General features: G+C 39.3%; 1 protein-coding gene across 8 annotated transcripts in view; it reads left to right on the plus strand.

Moving 5' to 3' along the window:
* MYPN (myopalladin) overlaps positions 1-27,918 on the plus strand; it is a 119,331-nt gene that overhangs the window by 10,301 nt on the left and 81,112 nt on the right. Inside the window, exons 1-4 of one of the 8 annotated variants that reach the window (XM_089314935.1) lie at positions 6,828-6,998; positions 7,567-7,606; positions 12,422-12,763; positions 21,311-22,213. The exons of 1 other annotated variant lie outside the window; for it this stretch is intronic. In XM_089314935.1, coding sequence (XP_089171061.1) covers positions 21,312-22,213 — 902 coding nt within the window. In that variant the 5' untranslated portion in view covers positions 6,828-6,998; positions 7,567-7,606; positions 12,422-12,763; position 21,311. Of the gene's footprint in view, positions 1-6,800; positions 6,999-7,545; positions 7,607-12,421; positions 12,764-21,310; positions 22,214-27,918 lie in introns of those variants that run through there. 6 more of the 8 variants (XM_089314934.1, XM_002718457.6, XM_070057738.2 and 3 more) reach the window with 6 other exon arrangements.

Here is a 27,918-nt window from a genome sequence, read left to right on the forward strand (position 1 = left end):
CCGTTGGTTCACTCTCCAATGGCCACCACGGCTGGCGCGTTGTGGCCGGCGCACCTCACTGATCCGATGGCAGGAGCCAGGTGCTTCTCCTGGTCTCCCATGGGGTGCAGGGCCCAAGCACTTGGGCCATCCTCCACTGCACTCCCTGGCCACAGCAGAGAGCTGGCCTGGAAGAGGGGCAACTGGGACAGAATCCGGCGCCCCGACCGGGACTAGAACTTGGTGTGCCGGCGCTGCAAGGCGGAGGATTAGCCTAGTGAGCCGCAGCACCAACCTTCAATGGCTTTTATGCTCATCAAGTTTTTTTTGTTGTTTGAGTTAAATATTACCCAAGTGTAAAAACAATCTCTCTCATTTTTAAATGAATAGAAAAGAATCAAACAAAAGAAAACCATATTAACCACTCCATCCCAACACAAACATAGTAAACAATCACTAAATAGACAATTCAGTCACACTATTTGTTAATATAGTAATGGGATTCTTTCCATGAATGGGATTCATGCAAAATTAGAAAGCTGATAAGAAATTTTTTGAAAATCTAGATCTCCATTTTGTGAAATTTTTCATAATAGCTAAGGAAGAGGTTTTTGACACAGTGAGACAAGTGACCTTTAAAATTCATGCAGCAATTAAATCTGTTTCGATGAATAAAATAATTTTGTTCTCACAGCTTTCTTAAGACTTAATAAAATAATATTTGTGATATTTTGTTTAGAGACATAAAATAATCAGTAACTACCTTTTAATGTTTCCTTTAGTTGCCTTCTAAACACAGTTACTCAAAGATGTTCAAAGTCTCACTTGACACATACACATTACTCCAATTTTGCTAATAGATAAAGGTTTTGTGTGTTCTCCCAAAATAACTAAGTTAATTATATAAGTGGGAAGTCTTGGTTTTTACTGCTATTTGACATTGAGTGACATGTAGCATGCCCATTCTAGAGCTTAACTTTCCTAAGCACAAATAATTAAAATAAGGACCAACTTCAAGGGCAGTCGTGTTGTTCTGTTATTGATCTAGTTGCTGTTTTTAGTGGAGTATAAAAACCAGTTTATGATGGTAAATGACTTCAAAAAGATGGAACACTAAATAGATGTCTATTCAAGATTCAGTAACTGTGTCCTCTCATGCCTACTTTTATTGTGTCTAATAATTTGCAGAATTCCTTCAAATTGTTTCTTTGTCTGGTCAGAGACAGTGAATCATCTGGATTTCCAAGAATTTGAAAGAACTTTGGAGGAAGTCAGCAAATCAACATAAACCCATATCAACAGATGCCTCCTTCTTATTACTTTGTATCTTCAGGATTTTTTTTTTTTTTTCCTGATCAACTTCTAAATGTGTTACCAGCAAGCTTGGATGCCTCTGAAAGGAGGCGTGGTGTGGTGCAGAAGGGCTTGGGTTTTGGCGTGGGGTTGACCTTGGGTGTGAATCACAGTTCTAAGTGGCTTTGTGCAAATTTTTTCTGTGATCTTCAGTTTCCTCCTCTATAAAAATAAGTTAATAATATAGTAGACCCTAGACAATTTCAAGGTCTATGTCCTGAGATCTTTTTCAGGTCTTTGAGTTTGCAAAAACCACAGTAGCATATAATTTTTTGTTTTATTCTCCATAAAATTGGGATAATGACCCATAATTCCTGTGTTGTTGTACTAATTTAAACTATATATTCAAATATGAACAACAAAGCTTGGTTGATGTGGACTCTGGGCTAGGGTCTGCTAATGTTGCTCCAAGAGCTAAATAATTAATTCTAGCTTTTTTGGAAGTAAGTCAAGTTTGGAATCAGTCACAAATAATTGCAATTTTGCTTGAATTAGAGAATATTATGTAGGGTGTTTTCCATTTGAAAGGCAGAGAGAAGTGCTCTCCTCTGCTGAATACCTACCTGCTTCTATGTGTGTTTTAAATGTACTCTTTATTTTTGAGCAAAAAAGAAGCTCAGTCAATGGCCTGAGCTGGGATCTCAAAAACTAAGGCATAAGAATACAGAGAGCTGCTTTTTAGCTATGTAGACTAAAATCATGAAGTATAAAACTTAAGAGAAGAAGCATACAGAATCAGAATCAAAAAAGAGCCTGATTATTAGGAAGTAGATAAAAGCAAGGACCTGATACAAAACAAAGGTTGTGCAAAAGTGGTCAAGACACATAGTAGCAAACCAGTTCAGAAGGATGAAAAAGTATGAAAGTAGCTCCAAAGGTCACCTATGCAAGAATCCTTAATTAAGGGTTCTTCTATACTAATTATCTCAGGAATTATAAGCATCCATTGGTCCAAAATTTCCTCAGTTTTGTGACTAGTTTGTGACTGTAGGCATTCAATCATTTTTAGCTTCCTTCCTCATTTGACTTAATTCTGAATAATGACAATTAAATCAGTTAAGTTGTTAAGAGTTTAAGCCATTTGATCTTTCCTGGCACACAGTAAGTGTTCAGTAAATATATGTTGAATGAATAATTTAGTAGAACTCAACAACATGATCATCATTTCTTTTTTTAAATTCATATACATAGTTTCTATGGCATGTGACAGGCACAGATTTATTATATGCTTGCTTTGTGCCCATGCCTTAAAGTATGGCCTATAAAGAAAAATTTTTATGGCTCCAATTCTCAAGGAGTTGATCTAGGTGAGTTGATAAAGCATAAGCACATAAATGAAAAGTTAGTTTAGTCCAACAATAGGAGAACTGTTTCTATTACTAGTTTAATTACATAATTAATGGAAGAAACAGTGAACAAAGTCATGGGAGAAAAGTAAGATGAAGAAATACTAGTGGAACTTTTTGGTTGGAAATAAAAATTTATGTAGAAGAGGGGTAGGTAAGACCAGAAAGGTTGTTTATATTTTATAGAATCATGATGATCACAGTTGTGATTATACCAAGGCTTTTCTTATTCTTGATTGAAGTTTGCACATTATGAGGGCAGTGGATTATTTGCAAATAGATTTAAATTCCCTACTCTGTTCACACTGTGTTCAATTTTTGTGTTTGACTTCTCTGTGACATTGTGTGCTCACTGATGCTTTTTAGTGACATTATCACCCACATTTTGAATTAGAGGTTACTGTTGAGGCAGAAGATTAAAGGAAGGGAGGCATAAGATATAAACACACATAATAATTACCTTGAACCAGAAGGCGTTGTTTAGACTAGGTTTTTAACTAATCCATTCTCAGTTGGGATTGAAGAACATTAGGAGATGCGTACAATAGATGAAAAAGCAAAACAAAAATATTTTGCAGCTCTTCCTACACTAAAGTATGCTTCCTTTATTTGCTAGGAAGTTTGTTTAATCAATAAAACAACAAATAAATACATCCATATGCAAGTAAAAATGTGAACTTTGATAAGGTATGTAAAATACAAGTGCCTTTTGGGTTTTCCATTATTTGGATTTTCCAAGCTCTCCCTCTGTACTCTTCCCTCCTTTAGAAACAAGTTCATCACAACCAGCATTTTTCCATAATTCCATGATAAATTCTATGTAATAAGATCACTTCTGGGCCAGGCATCTGGCACAGCAGTTGATATGCCATTTTGGATGCCTGATATCTGTACTGGAGTGCCTGGTGCAAGTCCTAGCTTCTCCACTCCCAGTCTACCTTCCTGCTAATGCACACCATGGGAGGCAGCAGATGAAGGATCAACTACCTGGGTCTCTGCCGCCTATGTGGGAAACCTGGATTGAGTTCTGGGACTGTGGCTTTAGCCTGACCATCCCTGGCTGTTGTAGGTATTTGGGTAGCATATGGACAGATAGGAGATCCTGCTGTATCTCTCTGCCTTTTAAGTAAAATGAAAAAATTTATTTAAAAACAGATGCAAGCCGGCGCCGCGGCTCACTAGGCTAATCCTCTGCCTTGCGGCGCCAGCACACCGGGTTCTAGTCCCGGTCAGGGCGCCGGGTTCTGTCCCGGCTGCCCCTCTTCCAGGCCAGCTCTCTGCTGTGGCCAGGGAGTGCAGTGGAGGATGGCCCAAGTGCTTGGGCCCTGCACCCCATGGGAGACCAGGAGAAGTACCTGGCTCCTGCCTTCGGATCAGTGCGGTGCGCCGGCCGCAGTGCGCCAGCTGTGGCGGCCATTGGAGGGTGAACCAACGGCAAAGGAAGACCTTTCTCTCTGTCTCTCTCTCTCATTGTCCACTCTGCCTGTCCAAAAAACAAACAAACAAACAAACAAAAACCCAGATGCTGTGTGGAATACCTGAATCCCCCATCAGTTCCTGGGTTTGAGTCCCAGCTCCACTTCCCATTCCAGCTTCCTGCTAATGTGTACCCTAGGAGGCAACATGTGATGGGCCAAACACTTGGATCCCTGCCACCTACATGGGAGACCTAGACTTAGTTCCTAGCTCCTGACTTTAGACTGGGTCAGCCCCAGCTGTTGTAGGCATTTGGGGAGTGAACCTGCAGATTGAATATCTCTCTCTCCACCCCCACCCCTTCTCTCTATCTCCTCCTCTGTCTTCGAAATAAAAATATAAATAAATAAATAAATAAAAATTTAAAAGATAACTTCTCAGAAATGATCATTAGCCCTTACCATAATAGTCCACCAGTTTTATTGAGTCTTGTCCATGAAAAAAGCTCTAGAGTTAGTTATATGCTCTTTTTCTGTTCAACTCTTGTTTCTGTTAAATAAACACTATGTCCATAAAGCAAAATAATAGCTTTTACAATTCCTTTACCTAACAATACACATGAAAATCATGATGAGTTTCCTGCTTTGGGTGATTTCTGATTTTAGTGCTAAGCTGGATCATTACTCTTCTTGATGAGTAGTGGAGGCCAATGGAAAGAAAGTAAGTCCTAAACTAAAAGACAACCAGCTGTGCAGCTCACCAGTTGTATAATTTCAGAAAACTACACTTCATTTTTAAATTTTTTTTTAAAATTTATCATTTATTTATCTATTTGAAAGGCAGAGAGAGAGGCAGAGACAGAGATCTTCCATCTGCTGGCTCATTCCCTCAAGCCCCACAAGAGCCAGGGCTGACCTAGACTGAAACCAGGAGCCAGGAACTTCATCTGGATCTCTCATGTGGAGGGCAGGAACCCAAGTACTTAGTCCATCATCTGCTGTCTCCCAGGTGTATTAGCAGGAAGCTAGATCAGAAGTAGAGGCAAAACTCTATCCCAGGCACTCCAACATGGGATGTAGGTGTCCCAAGCAACAGCTGAACCTCCTGGACTACAATGCTTTGAACCTTAATTTCCTCCAAGTAACATTCAGATAATAATACTTCACAGGATTGATGTGAAAATTAAATGAGAGTAATTTAGGCTACTCCTTGACCTACAGTATACTTACAAGAAATGTTGCTCCTATGTCCTTTCCCTCACATTGTTCATGTTGTGTGATTACTTGGGTCATGAGTAAGAACGCTGAACTTTGTTTTCGGCTTTCTGAAATGTCTGTGCAACCCAAAAATAGAATCTGAGTGGAATCACCCAGAGCCTGGCATACTAGCATACTCCATGCTAATGTTACAAAGGGAAAATATTCAAACTGTTATTTTCTTACCCCTAACTTGCAAAGAAAATGATGAACCTATGTTGATATACTACAAAAAAAAAAAAAGCCACAGAATTTAGTTTCAAAAGAAAGTTCTCAAACTGTTTCAGTACCACAACTATAATAAATAATAACAAAAAAAGGTCTGTCAAAGCATCCCAACGGCCTTCCAATGCCCTACTTTTCAGTGTTAATGTCTAATATTCCAGGATATATCACAGAGAGAATATTTCTGAAAGTATATATGTATTACTTCCTAAATTTTTTCTTTATTTGTTTTTAGTCATACCAAAGAATTTGAGGGTTGTTTTTGGTCAGAAAAATTATAAAATTATAAAATCCTACCTAGTGTTTCTTTAGAATACTTAGTAGAAAGGTTTTATATTTATTGTTATCCTCAATTTGTTCACAAATACCTTGGAATGTGAACATTTGAATATTTGCAATGATTATGAAAACAAATGTAGCCTTAAGTTCAATTTTAGCTCAGTCATTTACTTGTTGTGTGCCCTTGGACAAGTTTTTGATGTCTTTCTAAGCTTCAGGTTCTCATCTGTAAATTGAGAATTATAACAGTACATATTTCACTAATTATTGATGGAATATATTCAATAAAGCACAACATACATAAAGAACTTAGCATAGCACCTGGCATATAGCTAATGATTGTTAATTTATTTCTACTTAGATGACACACTTAATATAGTGTTAATGTAATCAGCACATGAATATGGCAAGAAGTAGAAATCAACTATATAACTATATACCTGCAGGAGTGCAAACATGATGCTAATAGTTCTGGATCTCTTCAGTAACAATGTTAGTCACAGGATGCTCTTTTTAAAAGTTCTAGTACAAATTTTCTTCTTAGAAATTGATATTTCTTAAAAAGTACAAACTTTGATACATTATATATAACAAAAACACAAGAAAAAAGAGCCTTACTGTGTTATAATGGAAAACATATAACAAAGCTTTACATAGGCTAAAACTAGCAAAGCGAATAGAATATGATAATAACTGATTGTTTTCCCATATTTACTTTAATAAATGCAATGACCACAGTCTCAGTTTTGTACCAAATAAAGGTATCTATACATAAAATGCATCCTGTGGAAGAATATCTTGTGTATTCCTTACACTTTATTCTTTAGAATTTCTTTATTATCATTTTCATCTAGTCTATAAGATCGAGAGTCTATTTCCTTAGTCATTATCCACCCCCACCACCCCTCCAGGCTAATAACATCATACAGCCTGAGTTATTAAAGTTGATCTGAAAGAGCAATCTGTTCTAAACGACTGTCCCTGGATCTGCAACGGAACCCTGTAAATACCCTTCATTGCTCTGGTGGGGCAGTATCACATTTCCTTCATGCTACTTTTGTGGCCGACACAAGTTAGGCAGTGAGATTTGGACTTTAGATGATCCTGGTTGATTGATACAGGAATGGTGCTTCTCCTGAGACAGGTAACCACAAATTCAATTTTCAGGGTTGCATTTTTAAACAACAGGTGTTCTGTTGATTTTTAAAAATGTTTTTAGTTTTTAAAACTAAGTAGATTTTGGACTTACAGATTTTTTAATGTTTTTAGTTTCCCCAGGTAAGTATTTTTAAGACCATTTACATAGAAAAGAAATTTCTTAAGGATTTCATTGTATTTCTCAATTGTATTATGGGATATAAGACTCTGGTCTACCACCCACCTATTGTTTTGGACAATCAGGAACTTGTATTTAGTATGAAATGTTGTACGTTTAAAAAGGTTAAAAAATATATACATGTCTTTGTTCCTCAAAAATAAGACAGAGGTTTTGTTTTGTTCTTCTTACTTGATGCTGGCGTGGGCGACATCACTAATAAATCTATGAACTTCAAGCAAAATTTATTGAAACCTTAGTATATGTGAGCAGTTTTTTTAAATATTAAAGACTATAGCAATATGGAAAAACAGCAAATACAAAAAATTTGTATGAATCTACTAGCACCGAAATTCTCTCATGTTTGTCTTCCAAGTGAAAACTTCCTATGTCATAGATCTTCCAGATTCCTTGGCATTCCTGTGGATCATCCCAATGTGAGTAAATTGTTTCTGCAGCTGAGTGACTGAATTAAGAAAACAGCTGAAGGCAAGCACAGGATCATGTTAAACCACAATAAACACACGTGTTGGATAGGCCACTCAACCGTATAAGAAAGACTTAAGACATGAAATTTGTGTTTGTTTGTCACTTATAAAGTTTGCTTTTAACTATGCTTGAGTATTAAGACATTTTAAAGACTATACTTTGTACTACTAAATTCATAAAATCTGAACTAGTAGGTTTTATGGCAAAATGGTTATACAGTTATTACTGATATAAGCAAGATGAGGACTAAGTTGCATGGAAGCAGAAACTAATTTTAAAAACTAAAACCTAGAATATGTGTTTGATGTATTGTAAGCAAGCTGCCCCTAATCACTGAATATTATTTATTTTAAATATTTATATAGAGCTTTTGTTCAAGGAGCTCAAAAATGTTTATATGCTATGTTTGAAAATCTATGGTAAAAATGAAAAGATTACTATTGTTCAGAATTTCTTTCACTTCTTTTCTGTAACTTCTACGGCATTTTATTTGTTTAATTATTTAAAAGATTTATTTTTATTTCTATGAAAGGCAAGTTTAGAGAGCGAGGGAGAAACTAACAGAGAGAGAGAGAGAGATCTTCCATTTGCTAGTTTACTCCCCAAATGGCCACAACAGCTGGGGCTAGGTGAGGTTGAAGTTAGGAGCCTGGAACTCCATCTGCGTCTCCCACATGGGTGACAGGGGCCCAAGCACTTGGGGGCCATCCTCTGCTGCTTTCCCAGGTGCATTATCAGGGTGCTGGACCAGAAGTGAGGCAGCTGGGACTGGAGCTTATGGGATACCTGCATCAGCCGCTTAAACCACTTTGCCACAATGCTGGCCCCCTTCTTTTGCGTTCTTTGTGGATTCCTAGTTCCTCTTTCCAATCAACTCTATTCTTTTAGTTTGGGTCTCCACCAGCCTCAGTATTCTACATGTGCATGAGAGGTAAGACACCAGGCTTATCATGACAGGAAAGTAAAAATGTGTTCATTTACAGTGTATATGAGCATTTCTCCTTGGAACACCAATTTGTTGCACTCCTATTAGCTACCTGAAATAGAAGTTCTACTTTTCTTTAGCCCCACTCAAGATCTAGCAGCATTTATATTGATTTCAGCTTAAGATATGAATAGAATAATGAAGGAAGATTCTCTTCTTAAATAGGGGCTGGCGCTGGGGTGTAGCAGGTACACTGCCTGCAATACCGTCATACCATATGGGTGCCAGTTTGAGTCCCAGCTGCTCCACTTCCCATCCAGCTCTTTGCTATGGCCTGGGAAAGCAGTAGAAGGTGGCCCAAGTCCTTGGGCCCCTGCACCCATGTGGGAGACCCAGAGGAAGCTCCTGGCTCCTGGCTTCGGATCAGCACAGCTCTGGCCATTGTGGCCAATTGGGGAGTGAACCAGCAGATGGAACACTCTGACTCTCTCTCTCTCTCTTTTTCTCCCTCCTTCCCTCACCTTCTCTCTCTGTTTAACTCTGACTTTCAAATAAATAAAAAAATCCTTAAAAAATAAAAAAGTTGCTGAAGCCTCTACATAAATAGAAAATGCAGAAACACAGTCAAGTTATCTAGATGCTAGTATTGGCACAGGAGAGCAGATGACTCTATGCCTTGCAGATCTGGATTACCATGGCAGTGAGAATAACCCATCAAAATAATTCAGGTCCTCCTGGATTCGATTTCTTCCTTGATCTGAATTAAAAGTTTTCCTTGGGGCCAAGTGCCAACATCCATTATGGGTGTCATGTCGGTCCCAGCTGCTCCACTTCCAATCTAGCTCCCTGCTAATGTGCCTGGGAAAGCAGCAGAATTTGGCTCAAGTGCTTGGGCCTCTGCACCCACATGGGAGACCTGGATGAAGTTCTTGGCTCCTAGTTTCAGCCTTGCCCAGCCCTGGACATGCAGCCATCTGGGGAGGGAGCCAGCAAAGAGCTCTCTCTTTTCTCTCCCTTTCTCTTTCTCTGTAACCTGCCTTTCAAATAAATAAATAAATAAAATGTTTTCCTCAATTTTCTTTTTTTAAGGATGTATTTACTTCTTGAAAGGCAAAGACAGAGAGAGAGAGAGAGCGCGCTTCCATTTGTTGTGTTGGCTAACTCCCCAGGGCTGGGCCAAGCCAAGGCCAAGAGCCAAGAACTCCATCCAGGTCTCCCATATGGGTGTAGATGCCCAAGACCTTGAGCCATCCTTTGCTATTTTCCCAGTCACATCAGCAGGGAGCTGGATAGGAAGTGGAGCAGCTGGATGCTCATGCGGGATATCAGCATCACCTAACTTGCTGAAGCACATCAGCGCTGTCGGTTTTATTTTACATTTCATTGCCCTTGTAAAAGCCCATAAAAATGGTATAGTGAAGCCCTTGACAGATCACCATAAACAAACAAATTTTGTATCTATTCGATGTATTATAAATAATGTCAGGATGCCTGGAGAAAATAAATATCTTGTAGTAAATGGTCAGAGCTTTTTGTGGTTTTGTGCACTGTCTTATATCCAGTATCTAGCATATAGATGTCATTAAATAAATATTTGTTGAGGGGCCGTCACCGTGGCTCACTTGGTTAATCCTCCGCCTGTGGCGCCAGCATCCCATATGGGCACCAGGTTCTAGTCCCGGTTGCTCCTCTTCCAGTCCAGCTCTCTGCTGTGGCCCAGCAGGGCAGTGGAGGATGGGCCAAGTGCTTGGGCCCCTGCACCCACATGGGAGACCAGGGAGAAGCACCTGGCTCCTGGCTTCGGATTGGCGCAGCACCAGATGTAGCGGCCATTAGGGGAGTGAACCAACGGAAGGAAGACCTTTCTCTCTGTCTCTTTCTCACTGTCTATAACTCAACCTGGCAAATAAATTTTCAAAAAAAGTAATTGTTTGTTGAATGAATAAATGAAACCCTATAAGCTGTTGTGTGGTTCAACTAAGAAAGTTAGGTTTAAATCAATGTATTTCAGGTAAACCCACTGCCTACAGTGTCAGCATCCCATGTGGGCACAGGTTCTATTCCCATCTGCTCCACTTCCTATCCAGCTCTCTGCTAATGCACCTGGGAAAGTAGTGGAAGATGGCCCAAGTACTTGGATCCCTGCACCCATGTGGGATACCCAGAAGAAGCTCCTGGCTCCTGACTTCAGATTGGCCAAGCTCCGGCTGTTGTGGCCATATGAGGAGTAAACCAGCAAATGGAAGATCTTCCACCTCTGTCTCTCTCTGTAACTCTACCTATCAAATAAATAAATAATTCTTTAAAAAAAAAAAAAAAACTAATCCCTGGTATTTAAAGTCTGAGAATTCAAAACCTAGCCTTCCACCAAGACTGATGATATTATAGCATCCTTCATCTGTACCAAGCCAGGGAGTTAACTTTTCTTCCAAATTCATATTCTGAAAATATATGAAATTAATGTCCAGGAACCTATGCTTTAACAAAGTAGGTATTTGTTAAGGACATTTTTCTTACTGATTGGCAATGCTTATGAAAGAAGACATCTGGCATCAGCTTTTTCAAAATAATGTACAAAAAGTTATTCTTAGGTAGTAATACATGGATAGGAGGTTTTTGTTTGTTTTTTTTTTTTGTTTGTTTGTTTGTTTTTGACAGGCAGAGTTAGACAGTGAGAGAGAGAGAGAGACAGAGAGAGAGGTCTTCCTTCCGTTGGTTCACCCTCCAAAATGGCCACCACGGCCGGAGCACTCTGATCCTAAGGTAGGAGCCAGGTGCTTCTCCTGGTCTCCCATGGGGTGCAGGGCCCAAGGACTTGGGCCATCCTCCACTGCTCCCCCGGGCCACAGCAGAGAGCTGGCCTGGAAGAGGGGCAACCGGGACAGAATCCGGCACCCCAACCAGGTTTAGAACCCGGGGTGCCAGCGCCACAGACGGAGGATTAGCCAGGTGAGCCGCGGCACCGGCCATTTTTTTTCATTTTTAAAAAACATTTCCAAAATACTTATTTTTATTGATTTGAAAGGCAGAGTTACAGAGAGAGGAGGAGAGACAGAGAGATCTTTCGACCACTAGTTCACTTTCGAGATGGCCTCCCATCTGCTGGTTCACCCTTCAGATGGCCTCAATGGCCAGGGCTGAACCAGGAGCCAGGAGCTTCTTCTGGGTCTCCTAAGGCCAGGGACTTGGGCCATCTTCCACTGCTTTTCCAGGCCATTAGCAGGGAGCTGGACTGGAAATGGAGCAGCCAGGACTTGAACTGGTGCCCCTATGTGATGCTTGTGTTACAGGCAGAGGCTGAACCCACTGTGTCATAGCGCTGGCCCCAGAAGTTGTTATGTAGTAATGGTCCTTTGGACTTTTAAACAATATCTGTTTCTTTTTTCTGAAGAAGTTTGCTCAGATTTATTTGTTTCTGGGTTTATTCTCAGGCTGATGATTTTCTCTCTCCATTTTCTCTGTCATCTCTAATTAGCCACCTTCAATTAAGTTACCTTTTCTGCATTGGCTTAAGCTTTGGACAAGCAGTTCAAAAAAAAGTCATCAGTTTTCAAACATTAGACCTTAGCCTCATAATGGTTTTTCACTGAGAATTCCTCAAATGTATTAGTGATTAAATGAAAAAAAAATTCTCATTGGTTAGAAATAGGAATCTTAAAAACTAAAAACTTTATACATTTTTAGAATAATGCCATTTTCTTTGACAGATGGAATGTAGTGTTATGTAGTATAATAATTTAGTATTAATTCCAAGCATAAATTGATAATCAACTTGGGCCTCTAGCTATAAATGAAATTCAATAGGTAGGAGAACTGATCGACCACCGACCCCCCATAGGTGCTGTCCCGCTATGGAATCCCTTCGCTCAGTTTTCTCCTGTCCAATCAGGTGGAATGTTTCACAGGCACATGGTTTATACAGCTCAAAATAACTTGGGACCTGCAAGCTGACAAATGCTCTGGCTCCGGTGGTGACAGGTTGTCCAGCTTCATACAGCCATCTTCCCTGAAACTAAGGTTAACTCCTCAATCTCTATGGACGGCTACTCTCTATTTCCAAGGGCGTGAAGAATTTTACTTTTCTCCTGTGCTTTCATCTGGAAGTTCTCCTTGGATAATTATCATCGCTGTGGAGTGCCTGGCTTGGACATCCTCATCTGGGTCAGCTAAAAAAAGAAAGGTAATATCCAGATTTAAGTGTACAAGTGTACTTTGATAACAGGGCACTGACAATGGGAAAAGAGATATTTCAGAAAGCTAGTTCTGTTAGAGTGAAACCTAGGATAACTTTCTAATTATGTATGATCAACACAAAATTAAGTGAAAAATAAAGTTTTCTACGTGTAAAGATTTTGGAGGGGATTGATGAGACACACAGAGATCACAACCTATTTGAGTCCTAAAGAAAAATGTCCCAACTAGGGAAGTTGTGACATGTTGCATATATCATTGGCAGTTTTCTACACATTGTTTTGTTAAAATAATGTTGCTTATAGAGAGAATAAATATGCATTGCTTATTTCCTTTTTAAAGGAATTCAAATCTAAAATAATATGACTCCATAGTTAAAGACTTTCATTTAAAATTTTTTTTATCATGTAAAAGGATACGCTTGCTATTTTTAGTGTTGGGAGATCTGCACTCTGGATTAATGTACACAACAGCTGCAGAAAGTCTTGCTCAAGGGACATTGCTCTTTCTTTCTCCTTTCTCTCTCTCTCTCTCTGTTACATTCTCACTGTTACTCTTTTTCTCTCCCTTTCCAGCTTCATCAGAAACACACTTGACAGTCAGGGGCAAATGTTTGGCCTGGGATATTGCACTATTAGCAGTAATTAGATGCACATCTTGAATTCTGTTTTTAAAAACTGTATAGTAAAGAAAAAGAGAGGAGGGACTATTCTGTAATTCTAGTCCCAAAAAATGAACATTACAGTAATAGTGTCAAGAAATTTTCTTACCTTACCAACACATTTTCATATACTTTTAAAGATATTAGCATCATTTAGTTTCAAAGAAATGAAACTGCTGCCTGGTTTTCTTTCTCAAAAAATTATGATAATTTAATTACTGTCCTCTTAGTAATTATTAGTGAGATGAATTCTTTATGCTGTAAATTAAAAATCTGTCAATACTTTATCGCTTCTTCTTAATAACTGTTAAGATGACATAGAGTCCAGGGTTCTTTTCTAGGAAACTGAGACTATCTATACTTGAAAGAATAGTAGACATTTTTTCTAAATGAAAATTAAGTTATATTGTCTGACACATGGTTTTACAGCAAGTAAAATATTTAAAAATCAAGGCCATTCCAAGAAGCCTGAAATATAGACCTTATTCTTACAGAAGTGTCAAGAGACAAAATTGTAGGCATTACAGAATCTTACAATAATGGGCTCTGAAAGAAATAGTTGGATACTTTCCAAATTCTGGAAGTTTGTCTCTATTCCTACTTATAGCAGATGGCTAAAGCTTTTGGAACTCACAATAATGTGTTAAAACCCTAGCCTTTCATATATTTAAAATTTATAACATAGACTCTATTATGGGTTTCTATTACAATGTGCTTACAAAGGTACATTTTCAGTGGAACTGACTCATAACTGCAACTTATGAGTAAAAGAAATGAGTTTTTATCCAAACTGGTTTTGGAATTCATAGTGATAGTTTTTGCAAATTTATTTTTTAACAAGTAAAATAGCAGATAAATTCAGTCTCATTTTGAAAGGACTTTTATGAAGTAATGTTAGTATGTGAAAAGATAACAGTTCAGTTTTTCAAGTGTTAAGTCCTATACATGATAGAAATAATGGAACCAGTTCACTAACCCTGAAAAGATAAGGCAAAGAGTAGTACTAACCCTAGAATAATTAATTTCCTTCATTCGTAATGAGATCTGATAAAGGCATTGCTGATCTCATAGTGTTATTGCCTAAAACAATATAGAAAGAAAATAAATTCTTAACAGCGTTTTCCCCTCTCCTAGGGGATAAAAAAGAAACAAGCACCACATATCTTAAATTTCTATGGTGCTTCAGATTTGACAGAGTGCTTTTAAAACTATTAGAGCATTGCACATTTGCTTAAAGGGAACAAGCCATCTAAAGACAGAATGGTTTGTTTAGAAATGTAAGAATCTTTTCAGCAGATATATTTTTGGTGGAAACAAAAATTGAAGTGACTGTTTACCTGCAGTAACTAAAGAATTCTCTGAGCTTGTGAGTCACCTTGACAGCTCCGTACTGGCTGCCTGGTACGCACACTGACCTCCCCTTGGAGTCACAATACACTCCACACTCAGGGAGGCCCAGCACAGCCTTCCCACCAAGGTGAACTAGAACTAGGTCTTGAGATCCCAAGCTTATTTGGGGCACCTACTGTTTCTCTCTCTCTCTCTCTCTCTCTAGCAAATGTGCTATGTCAATTTAAGTAGGGAAGTTCTCTTTTTTCAAATCCTTAATCACCTAAAAAATAAATGACACAAATATTAAGAGGTTAAAGAAGGATGAGAGGGAAAGTGTTAATTGGTTTTCTTGTTTAAAAAATACATATTCTCTGTGTTAATGCGGGTTGACAAAGGTTTCTTGTTTGGAATTCCTTATATAACAGCTCAGCTCATCATGAGTGGTGAGGTCCTGACAGTGACAAAGTTTCCCCTGCCTATCACTTCTGTGACAGCTACCAAAGCCTTCTTTGGTCCTGGATGCCTGAAGTCTTCTTGCTTGCCTGCCTTTAACCTTTCAATGGACTACAAGATTTCCTTTTACACTCCCTCTTTGCTGTCTTTCAGTTTAAATGGTAACTTTGGGCTCTGACTTCAGTCTCCATCACACTACTGTTTCCCAGTGTGTTTTCCCCTGAATATAAACACATGCATAGTCTGTTTCATGGCAGCCAATCTTTTTTTCCCCACTGGAATGAAATCTTTACTTTCTTCCCTAACTTCTCACCTTTATCAATTTGTTTAACAACAGTAGTAAGAGAACGGCTTCCTAAACTTTGGCTTTGTTACTGAAAGTCTTTTAATTCCTTCAACTCTTTAAGGAATGTTTCCCTTGAAACAGATTCCCACTAATTTTCCTGTGTCATCTCAGCTCTGCCTCTTTGTCTCAACGTACTCTCCTAATACATACCTTTGTATTTGTCTTTGCAGTTTTTCCTCTTTCAAATGGAAAGCTCTTTAAGAGAAAGACTCTTAAAGTTATTTTCATATTGTTGATAAACAGCATTTCTATACCTCAAATTCTTACTGTAGTAACACAGTATGTACCAATGTATTAAGTTCTTAATGCTATTCCCACCAAAATAGACTAGAAACAAAACTGAGATGGAGATGATGCCTCTAACAGTGATGAAATGGGTTTTGTGACAGTATACAAAGTGTGTCCCATCTGCAGCCACATTTTAAAAGGTGTTCTGTACACAACTGTCCAGAACTGGTTCCTGTGTACTAGGATTTGGTTCTTGGCCCAGCAAGAGTCTCTCCAAAATAAATTATTTAGATATTTCTTTTATGTGACATCATAGGACATAGAAGGCAAAACAAACAGATCAACACTGATGTTAAAGAGAGGGAGTGAAGTCTAACATTTTTTATTTCTCCCCTAAAGAACATGGGTAAGCATAATGATTTGAAAGGCAGAGTTACAGAGAGAGAGAAGGAAAGACAGATACAGAGATCTTCCATCCATTGGTTCACTCCCCAAATGGCCTCACTGATTGGGCTGGGCCAGGCTGAAGCCAGGGGCCACAAGCTTCTTCTTAGTCTCCCACATGGGTGCAGGGGCCCAAGCACTTGGGCTGTCCTCCATTGCTTTCCCAGGCATGTTAGCAGAGAGCTGGATTGGAAGTGGAACAGCCAGAACTTGAACCAGCACTCATATGGGATGCTGGCTCTGCAGGCAATAGCTTAACCCACTATCCCACAGTACCAACTCCCCAAAATAGGGTTGTGTGTGTGTGTGTGTGTGTGTGGTGAGAACTTTTAAGATCTACTTTTTTAAAAATATTTTTTTATTTATTTGAAAAGCAGAGTTACAGAAGGAGGTAGAGACACAGAGAGAGGTCTTCTATCCTCTGGTTTAATCCCCAAACGGCTGCAATAGCTGGAGCTGAGCCGATCGAAGTCAGGAGCCAGGAGATTCTTCCAGGTTTTCCACGTGGGTTCTTGAGGGGCCAAGAGAGACAGACAGAAAAAGAGAGAAATCTCCCATCTACTGGTTTCTTCTCCAAATGCCTACAACCGAGAGGGCCAGGCCAGGCTGAAGTCAGAGCTAGGAACTCAGTCTGAGTCTCCCACATGCATGGCAGGGATTCAAGTACTTGGGTCATCACCTGCTGTCACCCAGGGTATGCATAAGTCGGAAGCTGGAATAGGGAGCAAAACAGGGACTTCAGCCCGGGGACTGTGGTATGGAATGTGGGCATCCCAAGAAGTGGCTTAACCTCTAGGCCAAACACTTGGCCCTAGAACCACCTTCTTATCAATGCTCAAGTACATTACATTCTTGTTAGCTACGTTCACTGTGCTCTGTGGCAGAACTTCAGAACTTACTCTTTCTAACTGAAACTTTCTACCCTTTCACCAACATTTCCCCAGCCCCTCCCCACTTTGTTTTCTCATTTTAACATCTAGGGATACTTTGCAGCCAGAGAGCTAGTATTGATGTTTGGGCTCAGGTTACTTTACATTTCATTTACAATTCTCTGGCCAATGCCCCAGTTTAAATAGCCATATTATTGGAAACAACATATCAATATCCAGGAGATACAGCAAAAGCAGGAAGTAGGAAATATTGAGAAGAAGATTTATAGCAATCAACACCTACTTCTTAAAAACATAAAGGTCTCACCCTATCACCGCACCTCCAGGAACTAGAAAAACTGAAACAAATCAAACCCAAAATTAGTAAAAGAGAAGAAATAAAGATTATAGTAAAAACAAGTGAAATAGAGTTATAAGCAAAAGATGAACAAAATGAAGAATCAGTTTTTCAAAATTGACAGACCCTTAGTTTCACTAAGAAAAACAGATAAGAAATGCAAATAAATAAATACATAGTCATATTACAACTGAAAGATGAGGGGCCAGTGCTGAGGGGTAGCTGGTAAAGCTGTCGCCTATAGTGCTGGCATCCCATATGAGCACCAGTTTGAGTTCCGGCTGCTCCACTTCCAATCCAGCTCTCTGCTATGACCTGAGAAAGTAGTGGAAGATGCCCCAAGTGCTTGGGCCCCTGCACCCACATGGGAGACCCGGAAGAAGCTCCAGGCTCTTGGCTTTGGATCTGCCCAGCTCCCGCTGTTGTGGCCATTTGGAGAGTGAACCAGCAGATGGAAGACTGACTCTCTCTCTCTCTCTCTCTCTCTCTCTACCTCTGCCTCTCTGTAACTCTATCAAATAAATAAATAAGAAGAAAGGAGAGAAAAAAAAACCTGAAATATGAGTTTATATCATATGATATCCCCTAAGAACTAGATCTTCGAGTCTAAAGAAGGGCAGTGCTGATTTAGCTGAGTTGAGCAAAATGCCCAAAGGTATCAGCATCAAGTTTGGTTTGTATGAATCAGACTTAGATTTTTGCAAGTCCTTAGGGAAGATTCTTTTCAGGAAAAGTCCTAGGAAAGAAATAGAACTATTTGGAAAAGTAAAGAAAGATCTGTGCTTTCTGTGTGGCCAAATTATCTTATGTGATTTATTAAAGTCTATGTTGATGACTGATGCCACATTAATTGTTTTATTTTCAAGTTGGAACTGTTTCACAAATACCATGATCTGTTTTCAAGGGCAGTTACTCATTTTTGTTTTGAAAGAGGCATCAAAATCTAAGTTTCAACTTTGTAAGAGACAGAAAAGAGGAAACAAGGACAAATGTCACTCTGAACACCCTAGATAAAACGTCTAAGAGAACTCCTGATTTTTCTCATGACACCCAGTAAATGATTCTACCAATCTCCCAGCCAGCAGACTGTCAACATTTGATTCACTCTTGACTCTGCTCTTCCTCTCATATCCCACTTGCAATTCATCAGCAAATCATACTGGCTCTGCTTTCACAAGATATCTCAAATCTGACCATTTCTCAATCCTCCCACTGCTGTCACTCATTGGTCCAAGTTAGCATATTGCAATCTCTTGCATAGTGTATTGCAATAGCCTCATTACTGATCTGCTCACTTCCACAACTTACCCCCTTCAACTTGATTATTAGCATTTCAGCCATGATCAAACTTTTTCAAAGTCATGCCACCTGCTTTTTAAAACCATAAAGTGGTTTCCCATGCACATACTTAATACAATTTCAAGTTATTTTCATGTTCTGAAGGCCTTACATAATCTGTCCTGATACCTTTCTGACCTCATGTCCTTCCTCTCTCTTTGTCAACAGCCTCCTGATATCTAGGCTTGACTCAAACACACCACTCCCCTTCAGGCCTTGACACTTACTTCTTCCTCAGTCAGGAATATTCTTCCCCACACTCCTCCCTCCCATTGGTCATGTGACTTCACTGCATTAAAAGTTTTGCTTGACATGCCTAACTAAAATAGCACACCACCCCCCTTCCTTCCTGGTCTTTCTCTATTCCTTTGGCGTAATTTATTTTTCTTCTTAACAATGGTATCTTCCTCCACTAGAGTGTCAGCTCTATGAAGACACCGACTGTGTTTTTTACATTGAACCCACAATGCCTAGAACAGTGCCTAGCACATAGTAGATGCCCAGTAAATATGTATTGGATGAATGACTTAAAACTAAGTTATCCATAATAGAATTTAGGAAATTTTAGAGTACAAAATTTGTTAACAGATGGCTTTTAAATACTTATAGGAAGATATTTTTAAATTTATTCTTGAAAGTGATACACCTTCATAATTCCTCTTTTATCTAATATTTATCTATTTTAAACTTATATATGCATTTTCATCTGAAAAATCTCTAGGGTAGAATTGTTATCTTATTTGCTAGATGAGGATAATTCAGATTCAGATCAATTAAGTTCCTGTCTCAAGACAACAAAGTTATTTAGTGTTGGAGCTGATATTCAAACATGGGTTTTCAGATTATAATCATATATTCTTTGATATTTCTGGCATGGAAGCAAATCAAAATTCCAATCATTCTACCTACATAAACAAATTTTCATTTGAAAGTCATCTTATAATTATGACTGCCTTTACCAGTTTAACCTTTTTCCTTTGCCGCTGTAAGTTTTCTTTGTCCTACTTTATCTGTCCTACTTTATCCTGAAATTTTAAAAAAGATAAATAGATTTAGCAGGAAATGCTAATGAGAAAAAGAATTCAACGATATGTATTGACTGGCTTCTATGTTCTTTGTGTATATAGAGATGATGATGAACAAAATAAAGTTAGAGAGACAGAAAAGTACAGAGAGATGTAAGGAATTGTGAAAAGTGAGCTTTGGGAACACTCTGGAGAGGCACCCAGTGTAGGGAAGGGAGGAAATTCTAGAGCAGTGACATCCCAGTTAGGAACTGAAGACTGCAGAACTCAGCAGTCTGGTTAAGATGGTCAAGGGAGTTGGGCACAGGGAGCAGCCCATGCAAAGGCTGTGTACAAAGACTTGAAGTCAGCACAGGTCAGGAGCATCTCAAGAGACTTTAAATACATTGAACTAACCACGAATTAGGCATTCAGTTTCTCTTCAAAGTTTTTCCTTAGGGGCCGACGCCGCGGCTCACTAGGCTAATCCTCCGCCTTGCGGTGCCGGCACACCGGGTTCTAGTCCCGGTCGGGGCGCCGGATTCTGTCCCGGTTGCCCCTCTTCCAGGCCAGCTCTCTGCTGTGGCCAGGGAGTGCGGTGGAGGATGGTCCAAGTGCTTGGGCCCTGCACTCCGTGGGAGACCAGGATAAGTACCTGGCTCCTGCCATGGGATCAGCGCAGCGCGCCAGCCGTGGCAGCCATTGGAGGGTGAACCAACGGCAAAGGAAGACCTTTCTGTCTGTCTGTCTCTCTCACTGTCCACTCTGCCTGTCAAAAAAAAACAGTTTTTCCTTAGGTCAAGTCACTTCACTATTTCTACCTCCAATTCTTATCTATAAAATGGAGACCGTGATATTTGGCCATTGTTATATACTACTAATAGTATATTTATGTATACTAATAATAGCTATAATTTGCAGAATGCTTATATATTAATCATAGCTATATACACTAACACTAATATACTAATAATAGCTATACTTTACAGAATGCTTATATACTAATAATAGCTATATATACTAACACTAATATATTAATAATAGCTATAATTTACAGAATACTTACTCAGTATCAAGCACATTTAACCATCCCTTTAACCTGTGAAATAGCTACTGTTATTATCCCTGTTTTACAGATGAGTAAACTGAGGCTTACAGAGGTCAAGTGTTCTCAAGTTTATACATCTAGGAAGTGTCACAAGTAGGATCTGAATTAGTTCTATCCAACACCAAAGTGTTAGTCATAAATACTAGATTAAAACATTAGAGGTGGGCATTCAGCCTAGTGGTTAAGATGCTAATTAGAACACCAGGGGGCGGGGCATCTGAGGGGTGAGCCTGGGGATGGTAGTGCTCTCTGTTGGTCTCTCTGCCTCTCAAATACATACATTTTTTAAAAATAATTAAAGAGAATGCCTACTTTTAAAAATTAAAGTGATTAAAAAACATGTATCTGTTATTCCCTAGAAATGATCCTGATTTTTTCTTATTATTTTGTTACAGCATGCAGGACGACAGTGTAGAAGCTTCTACTTCCATATCTCAGCTTCTAAGAGAGAGCTATTTAGCTGAAACCAGACATCGGGGAAACAATGAGAGAAGTCGAGCAGAGCCTTCCTCCAACCCTTTCCATTTTCCAAGTCCTTCTGGGGCTGCTGAAGGGGGCGGAGGCCAGGATGACCTTCCAGATCTTTCCGCCTTTCTGAGCCAAGAAGAATTAGATGAAAGCGTCAACCTGGCGAGATTGGCCATCAATCACGATCCTTTGGAGCAAGCAGATGAAGCTCAGGCTAGAAAACATCTTTCTTCTGACCAGATGAAACACTTGCCTAAATCCAACCTGGAGCCTAACTTCTGCCAGGATAACCCTCGAAGCCCTACCAGCTCTAAGGAGAGCCCCCAAGAGGTCAAAAGGCCACCGTATAGTTCTGAAACCCAGTCCAAGAAAGTGTTCTTAAATAAAGCGGCCGATTTCATTGAGGAGCTATCCTCTCTTTTCAAAGCCCACAGCTCCAAGAGGATTAGACCTCGTGCCTGCAAAAACCACAAGAGTAAACTGGAATCTCAAAGCAAAGTTATGCAGGAAAACAGCTCCAGTTTTTCAGATCTGTCAGAAAGACGAGAAAGATCTTCTGTTCCCATCCCTATTCCTACGGATACCAGGGATAATGAAGTAAACCATGCCCTTGAACAGCAGGAAGCCAAGAGGCGTGAAGCTGAGCAGGCTGCCAGCGAGGCAGCTGGCGGAGACACCACGCCAGGTTCTTCCCCTTCGTCTTTGTACTATGAAGAACCTCTGGGGCAACCTCCCCGGTTCACTCAAAAGTTACGGAGCAGAGAAGTTCCAGAAGGAACCCGGGTACAATTGGATTGCATAGTGGTAGGAATTCCACCGCCTCAAGTAAGGTAAAAATGTCCCATTAGTAATGTTTGGCAATTGCTTTCCATCAACCATGGTATTCCTAAGTATTATCTTTTTCAGTATATGTTTTCAAGCATTAGATACTGCATATAAAAATTATATATTAAACATGAAAAAGACAGTGTGTAAAGTAGGTGTGTCCAATAGATAATACTAAAAATACAATTTAAAATTTTCTAATAGCCACATTTTTAAAAAGTAAAAAGAACTAGGTGAAATACATTTTCACCTAGTTATATTTATTTACCTAATATATTTATTTACCTAATATATCAAAAAAGATTATGATTTCAGCATATAAGAATTATTAATATAAAAATTATTTTACCTTCTATTCATCATACCAGGGATTCAAAAATCCAGTGTGAATTCCACACTTAGAAAACATCTCAATTTGGATGCTAAATTTTTCTAGGAAAAACTTACTCTTCATTTAGATTTCATAAAATTTATAGTTGAAAGAGTAGATTAAAATACATTAAAGTTTTTTAATAACCAAATTAGGTATGAAATTTTTTAATTTAAATGAATTAAAATGAAACATAATTCCAAATTCAGTTCTTCGTTCACACAAGCCACCTTTCAAGTGCCTGATAGCCACAAGTGGCTAATGACTAGAATATTGAGCAGTGTGGGTCTACAGTCTGTAGCTTTGAAAAAAGAAAGCATTTAAGATCTCTACTCAATGAATAGTGGTTGTATTTTTAAAATTTTAATGAAAGTCATATAATAGGATACAGACTGATGGAATAAAGCATAAAATGGGTTGTGGCTAAGGTCAATTGACAGACTTATTTTACATGTATTAAAATTATGATAAACTTCTGATGTCAGCTTACTGAATGTTATTCCCCTAAATGCCCAAGTATTTCCCTGATATAACTGGTGAGTAACTAGCAAAGATATTTGTCTTTTATTTGCTTGGCTTAGTCACCTTTCCTGTGAAGCAATTAAAGTATAAGGTTCAGGACTCCTCACTTGCTTAGCCACTACCTAATTTTGTTTATTTATTTATTTTTAAGAAGTTCTTCCACATTTATGATCTGCAGGTCCCACAAAACCTGGAACCAGTCTTAGTCCCCAGGTGCTCCTTGTGAAATGTATTCTTTTTTAAGTGAATTCCTGGTGTAAATGTTGTCCTGTAAAAGTCACCTGGCCTCCCTAACCACCTAATTACTACTAGAATATTACTTCATTACTATTTCATGTATATTTGCTGTATATAAACAGGGCCTCGTCTTTTTTCCTTATGTCATAATCATAGGACATAGCGTTAATATTAATAATAGTATTTCTACTTATTAAATGCATGCAAATTCAAGGGATTCTGATCCAAAGATGTATCCATACATTGAATTTTGCTTTTCAATGGCAACATAAAACAATATCAAATATTTTTACAATGGTATAAATATTTTGCTATCAGTTTACGCAACTGACCTCCTTGAGGGCCAGGGTTCTTTGTATCTAGAGGATCAAGCACAGTGTCTGGCCCACAGTCACTCAGAAATGTTGAGTGAATTAATGCATAAAGAAAAGGAAAACAGAAAACTCAACCTAGATTCAATGCAGGAGTGAGACAGTTGACCTAGCATGTAGCAAAAGTTTGGAACTGAAGAATACAAGGCGGGTCTACCCTTGTCCTCTAAACGTGCCTGATGACCCTCCCAGGGACTTTGGTCAGTAATGCTAACAGGATGGCATTACAGCACCATGATAGGCATCTGGTCGGTCTAACTAAGTCGGCAAGCACTCAAGTTATGATATATGTTCAGCTTAGTTTAGTAATTGTCCAACCCACTGGCTTCTAGACATAGATCTGCTCTGAATACAAATAAGTAAATAATCTGGGCCAGTCAGGACTCATCTTTCTCATGTCTCAACCAGGACAATCTCAGATACAAGAACAAATTCTGTACACCACTGAGAAAAATCAACCAGGAAGAGTTATAACGTACTCATTCCTTTCAATAAAAAAATCTGGCAATCCCTCAAAAACTACTTAATCAAACAACTAAAAATTTACAAGTCTGCAAATTTAAAAGTCACAACAGTTTCATGTAGCAACACTAATTTTACCTGGGAAGAATTACTTTACTGATAGAATCCATGCCTGTATCCTCATTTTTTTAAATAAATTCACACTTAATTTCACAACTACATTTGTATTTTAAAGGAATAGACTTATCCAGGTAGACTTATAGCTGTCATTATTTTCCGAAGCACATAATTTTTATAACTCTAAGGAGAAAGCAAATATTTAATTAGTTTACACTATGTGCTTGATGCTGTTGTCAGTGCAATGACAGAGACAGTATCAGTGTGTCCTTGCCCTCAAGGAGCTTGCAATCCAAAACAGAAGTCATCCTAATTTTTATAGCATTAACCACAGATACTATCAGGATTCAGAGAAGGAATGGAGGACTAGAAAAGTCAAAGAGGACCTCAGAGATGTTGGAAGATTTTAGTTGAGCTTTGAAGAGTGAAATTTGCTCATGCATCCAACAAATACCTTTTGAGTTACTGAAGGGATTCATTAAGGGTACAAAACCCTCGGGAATGATTGGAGGTCAGTCTACACTGCTCGGAGAGGGTAGCTCACAGTGTGGTAGAGAAGGCAGACAAACATGTAACAAAAAAAAAAACACTGTAAAACGGTGGAACAAGGGCTACAGCAGAAATATATATAGGATGCAGTGGTGACTCGGGGAAGACATGAGGCGCTTTGCCTGGAGTGTAGGATAAAGGGAGTGTTAAAACACACAAGAAGGAAATAGAGCAGTAAGAGTGGAGGGGGAAAGCAAGTGCAAGAAGACCCAGAGGCAAATATTTTCAGGGAAACACAAGTACTTGGCCTTGGCTATGTCAAGAACATGGGAAAACAGGTGAGGAAAGATCAGAGATAAGATTAAAGAGCTAGGCAGATGGGATGGGTACTTTCAATAGATCAACTTAGCATGTTTAGATAAGGGCACAGATACTGGAACTGGAATGATGTTTTTACATGAAGAGGAAGAGACTGATTTAAAAGGAAAGGAGAGTAGAGCCAAATGATTTTGAAGAATCCTGAAAGCAAAACACAGTAGCTCAGACTTGATTTCAAAACAAACCAGAATCCATTTATACTAATGCATAGGAAGGTAACAAGATGACAAGGAGCACTTAAGGAAAATTAGTCTAGAAGAATGCGTTAGAGTGGAAATGAGTGGAGCCATGAGGCCACTCAGGAAGCTGAATAAAGTATCTCAGACATCAGATGCTCTGGTGGGAACGGGCTGGGTACAGCGGGGAAAAGAAGAAAAGACGTTAGAGAGTAAGTGATATTTAAAAGAAAAGAAATCAAGTGAACTTGGGGACTGACTAGATGGGGAGGAGGAGAAAAAATCACAAGTTCTGAGAAAAAGGAGGAGTGGCTGATTTGTAGAGGAGATTGCTGGGGATTTGAGTCTGAGGAGATGAAGGGGTCAAATCCAATAGGCAAGCAGGCAGAAATGCAGGCCCAGAGGCCAAGTGAGAGAATGGTGAAACAGAGACAATTCAAGCTGTGCCATGATGTTGGGAAAAGTCAGGACAGCAGCCCTGTAATTACAAGGGGGCAACATACATTGTCAACACTTAGAACGAAATTCCAGTTGTTGGTGCAGATCGGTGCTGTAGTAATTGTATTTTCCAAACTTCTTTTGGCAGTAACTTCTCCCTCCACCAAGGGTAACATAATACATTACCTCAACCACGTATCACACAGACACACACAGCTTTAAGATAAAACTGGTGCTGCTGGGATTGAAGAGGGGTGAGGCAGAGGTAGGCTGGAGCCCTACCTGCTTGCTCCCCACTGAATCTCCTGTGGCATCTCCCACGACACAGGAGTACAGGTTTTGACCCAGAGGATTCTTTTAAAAATCCATTAAAGCAATACAATATTAAGATATTTTGATTCGCTAAATGTGAACACCATAGTCAATAAGGATAGTATCCTTTTTGCTATTTTGGCAAGAAAATATACTAAGTACAGTGGGAAACTAGGTACTCTTGTGTGTAGTCAGTGTTTTACCTATGTGCTCATAACCCTATTTAACAAACTGAAAAAAAAAATCATTTTTATTCCTATTTTTGACTTTCAAGTTATTGGGTAGAAATTACTTCGTCAGGAGTGTGGAGTCTTCCATCACTGAAGCTAGCATTTTTGTCGGCTTATGGACCTTGGATTAGGCTTCACTGGAGGAGTTGTCTCAGAAAATGAAATACACTCATGCTTTATGCACAGATGAAAGAGTCTGCAGGAATTCACAGCAAACAGCCGTGACCCCTTTTTGTATCCTGATGCCAAATTCTTTTCCCAGGAATGTACAGCTGGGTCACCAACTATTTGCTGGTATACAACCTTCTGGGGCAGCACAAATTTACCTTGCGTAGACGTGAATGCCCACTGTGGTTGTTAGATTTTGTTATTGCTACTTGTGGACATTTTCTGGCAGGTAGTATAGCTAGGAAATACAAAGGAAATGAAATAGTATAAAGAAAAGGATAATGTAAATGCGATATGATAATTTCATGTTACATTATTTTAGGGACTTTTCCTTCTGCCTTTTGGAAAAACCAAGATACCTTTATTCACTTACTCATTCAACAAAGAAGTGCCTATTTATGAGCCATGTACTGTTGTAAGCACTAACTTTTTTTTTTTAGCTTTTATTTTATTCATTAGTCAGAAATACAGAGAAAGAGAGAGAGACAGAGAGACAAAGACACACACACAGAGATCTTCCATCTACTGGTTCTCTCCCCAAATGATTGAAATGGCCAAGGCTGGGCCAGGCCGAAGCCAGTAGCCAGGAGCTTCATCTGGGTCTCCTACATGGGTGCAGGGGCCCAAGCACTTGAGCTAACTTCTGCTACTTTCCCAGGTGCATTAGCAGAGAGCTGAATCAGAAGTGGAGCAGCTGGGATTCGAACTGGCGCCCATATGGGATGCTGGCGCTGTAGATGGCGGCTTAATCTGCTGTGCCACAACACTGGCCCCAGCACTACCTTTAAGTAGCAAACAAGATGAAGACTCTGCCTTCATGGAATTTAGAGTCTAGTAAGGGACAGATATAAGGGAGGGAGGGAGGGAGGGAGGGAGGGAGGGAGGGAGGGAGGGAGGGAAGAAAGGAAGGAAGGAAGGAAGGAAGAAGGAAGGAAGGAAGGAAGGAAGGAAGGAAGGAAGGAAGGAAGGAAGGAAGGAAGAAGGTTAATGCCTTGGCCTGAAGCACTGGCATCCCATATGGGCGCCAGTTCTAGTCCCAGCTGCTCCACTTCCGATCCAGCTCTCTGCTATGGTCTGGGAAAGCAGTAGGAGATGCCCCAAGTGCTTGGGCCCCTGCACCCACATGGGAGACCAGGAAGAAGCTCCTGTCTCCTGGCTTTGGATCAGCAGAGCTCCGGCCATTGTGGCCAACTGGGGAGTGAACCAGCAGATGGAAGACCTCTCTCTCTGTCTCTACCTCTCTCTGTAACTCTGTCTTTCAAATAAATAAAATAAATCTTAAAGGAAAAAAGGAAGGAAGAAAGGAAGGAGAGAAAGAAATAAAAAGTGATTATACAATAACAATTGTGATAAATGTTAGAAAGGGAAGAACATGCAACCAAGGACCAAAGTTTATGGGTAGGTTGAAGAAGGTCTTCCTGAAAAGTGGTATTGAAGATA

The sequence above is a fragment of the Oryctolagus cuniculus genome, chromosome 15 (assembly GCF_051225735.1).
Source record: "Oryctolagus cuniculus isolate XC-2025 breed Fujian yellow rabbit chromosome 15, ASM5122573v1, whole genome shotgun sequence".
Taxonomy (NCBI): domain Eukaryota; kingdom Metazoa; phylum Chordata; class Mammalia; order Lagomorpha; family Leporidae; genus Oryctolagus; species Oryctolagus cuniculus.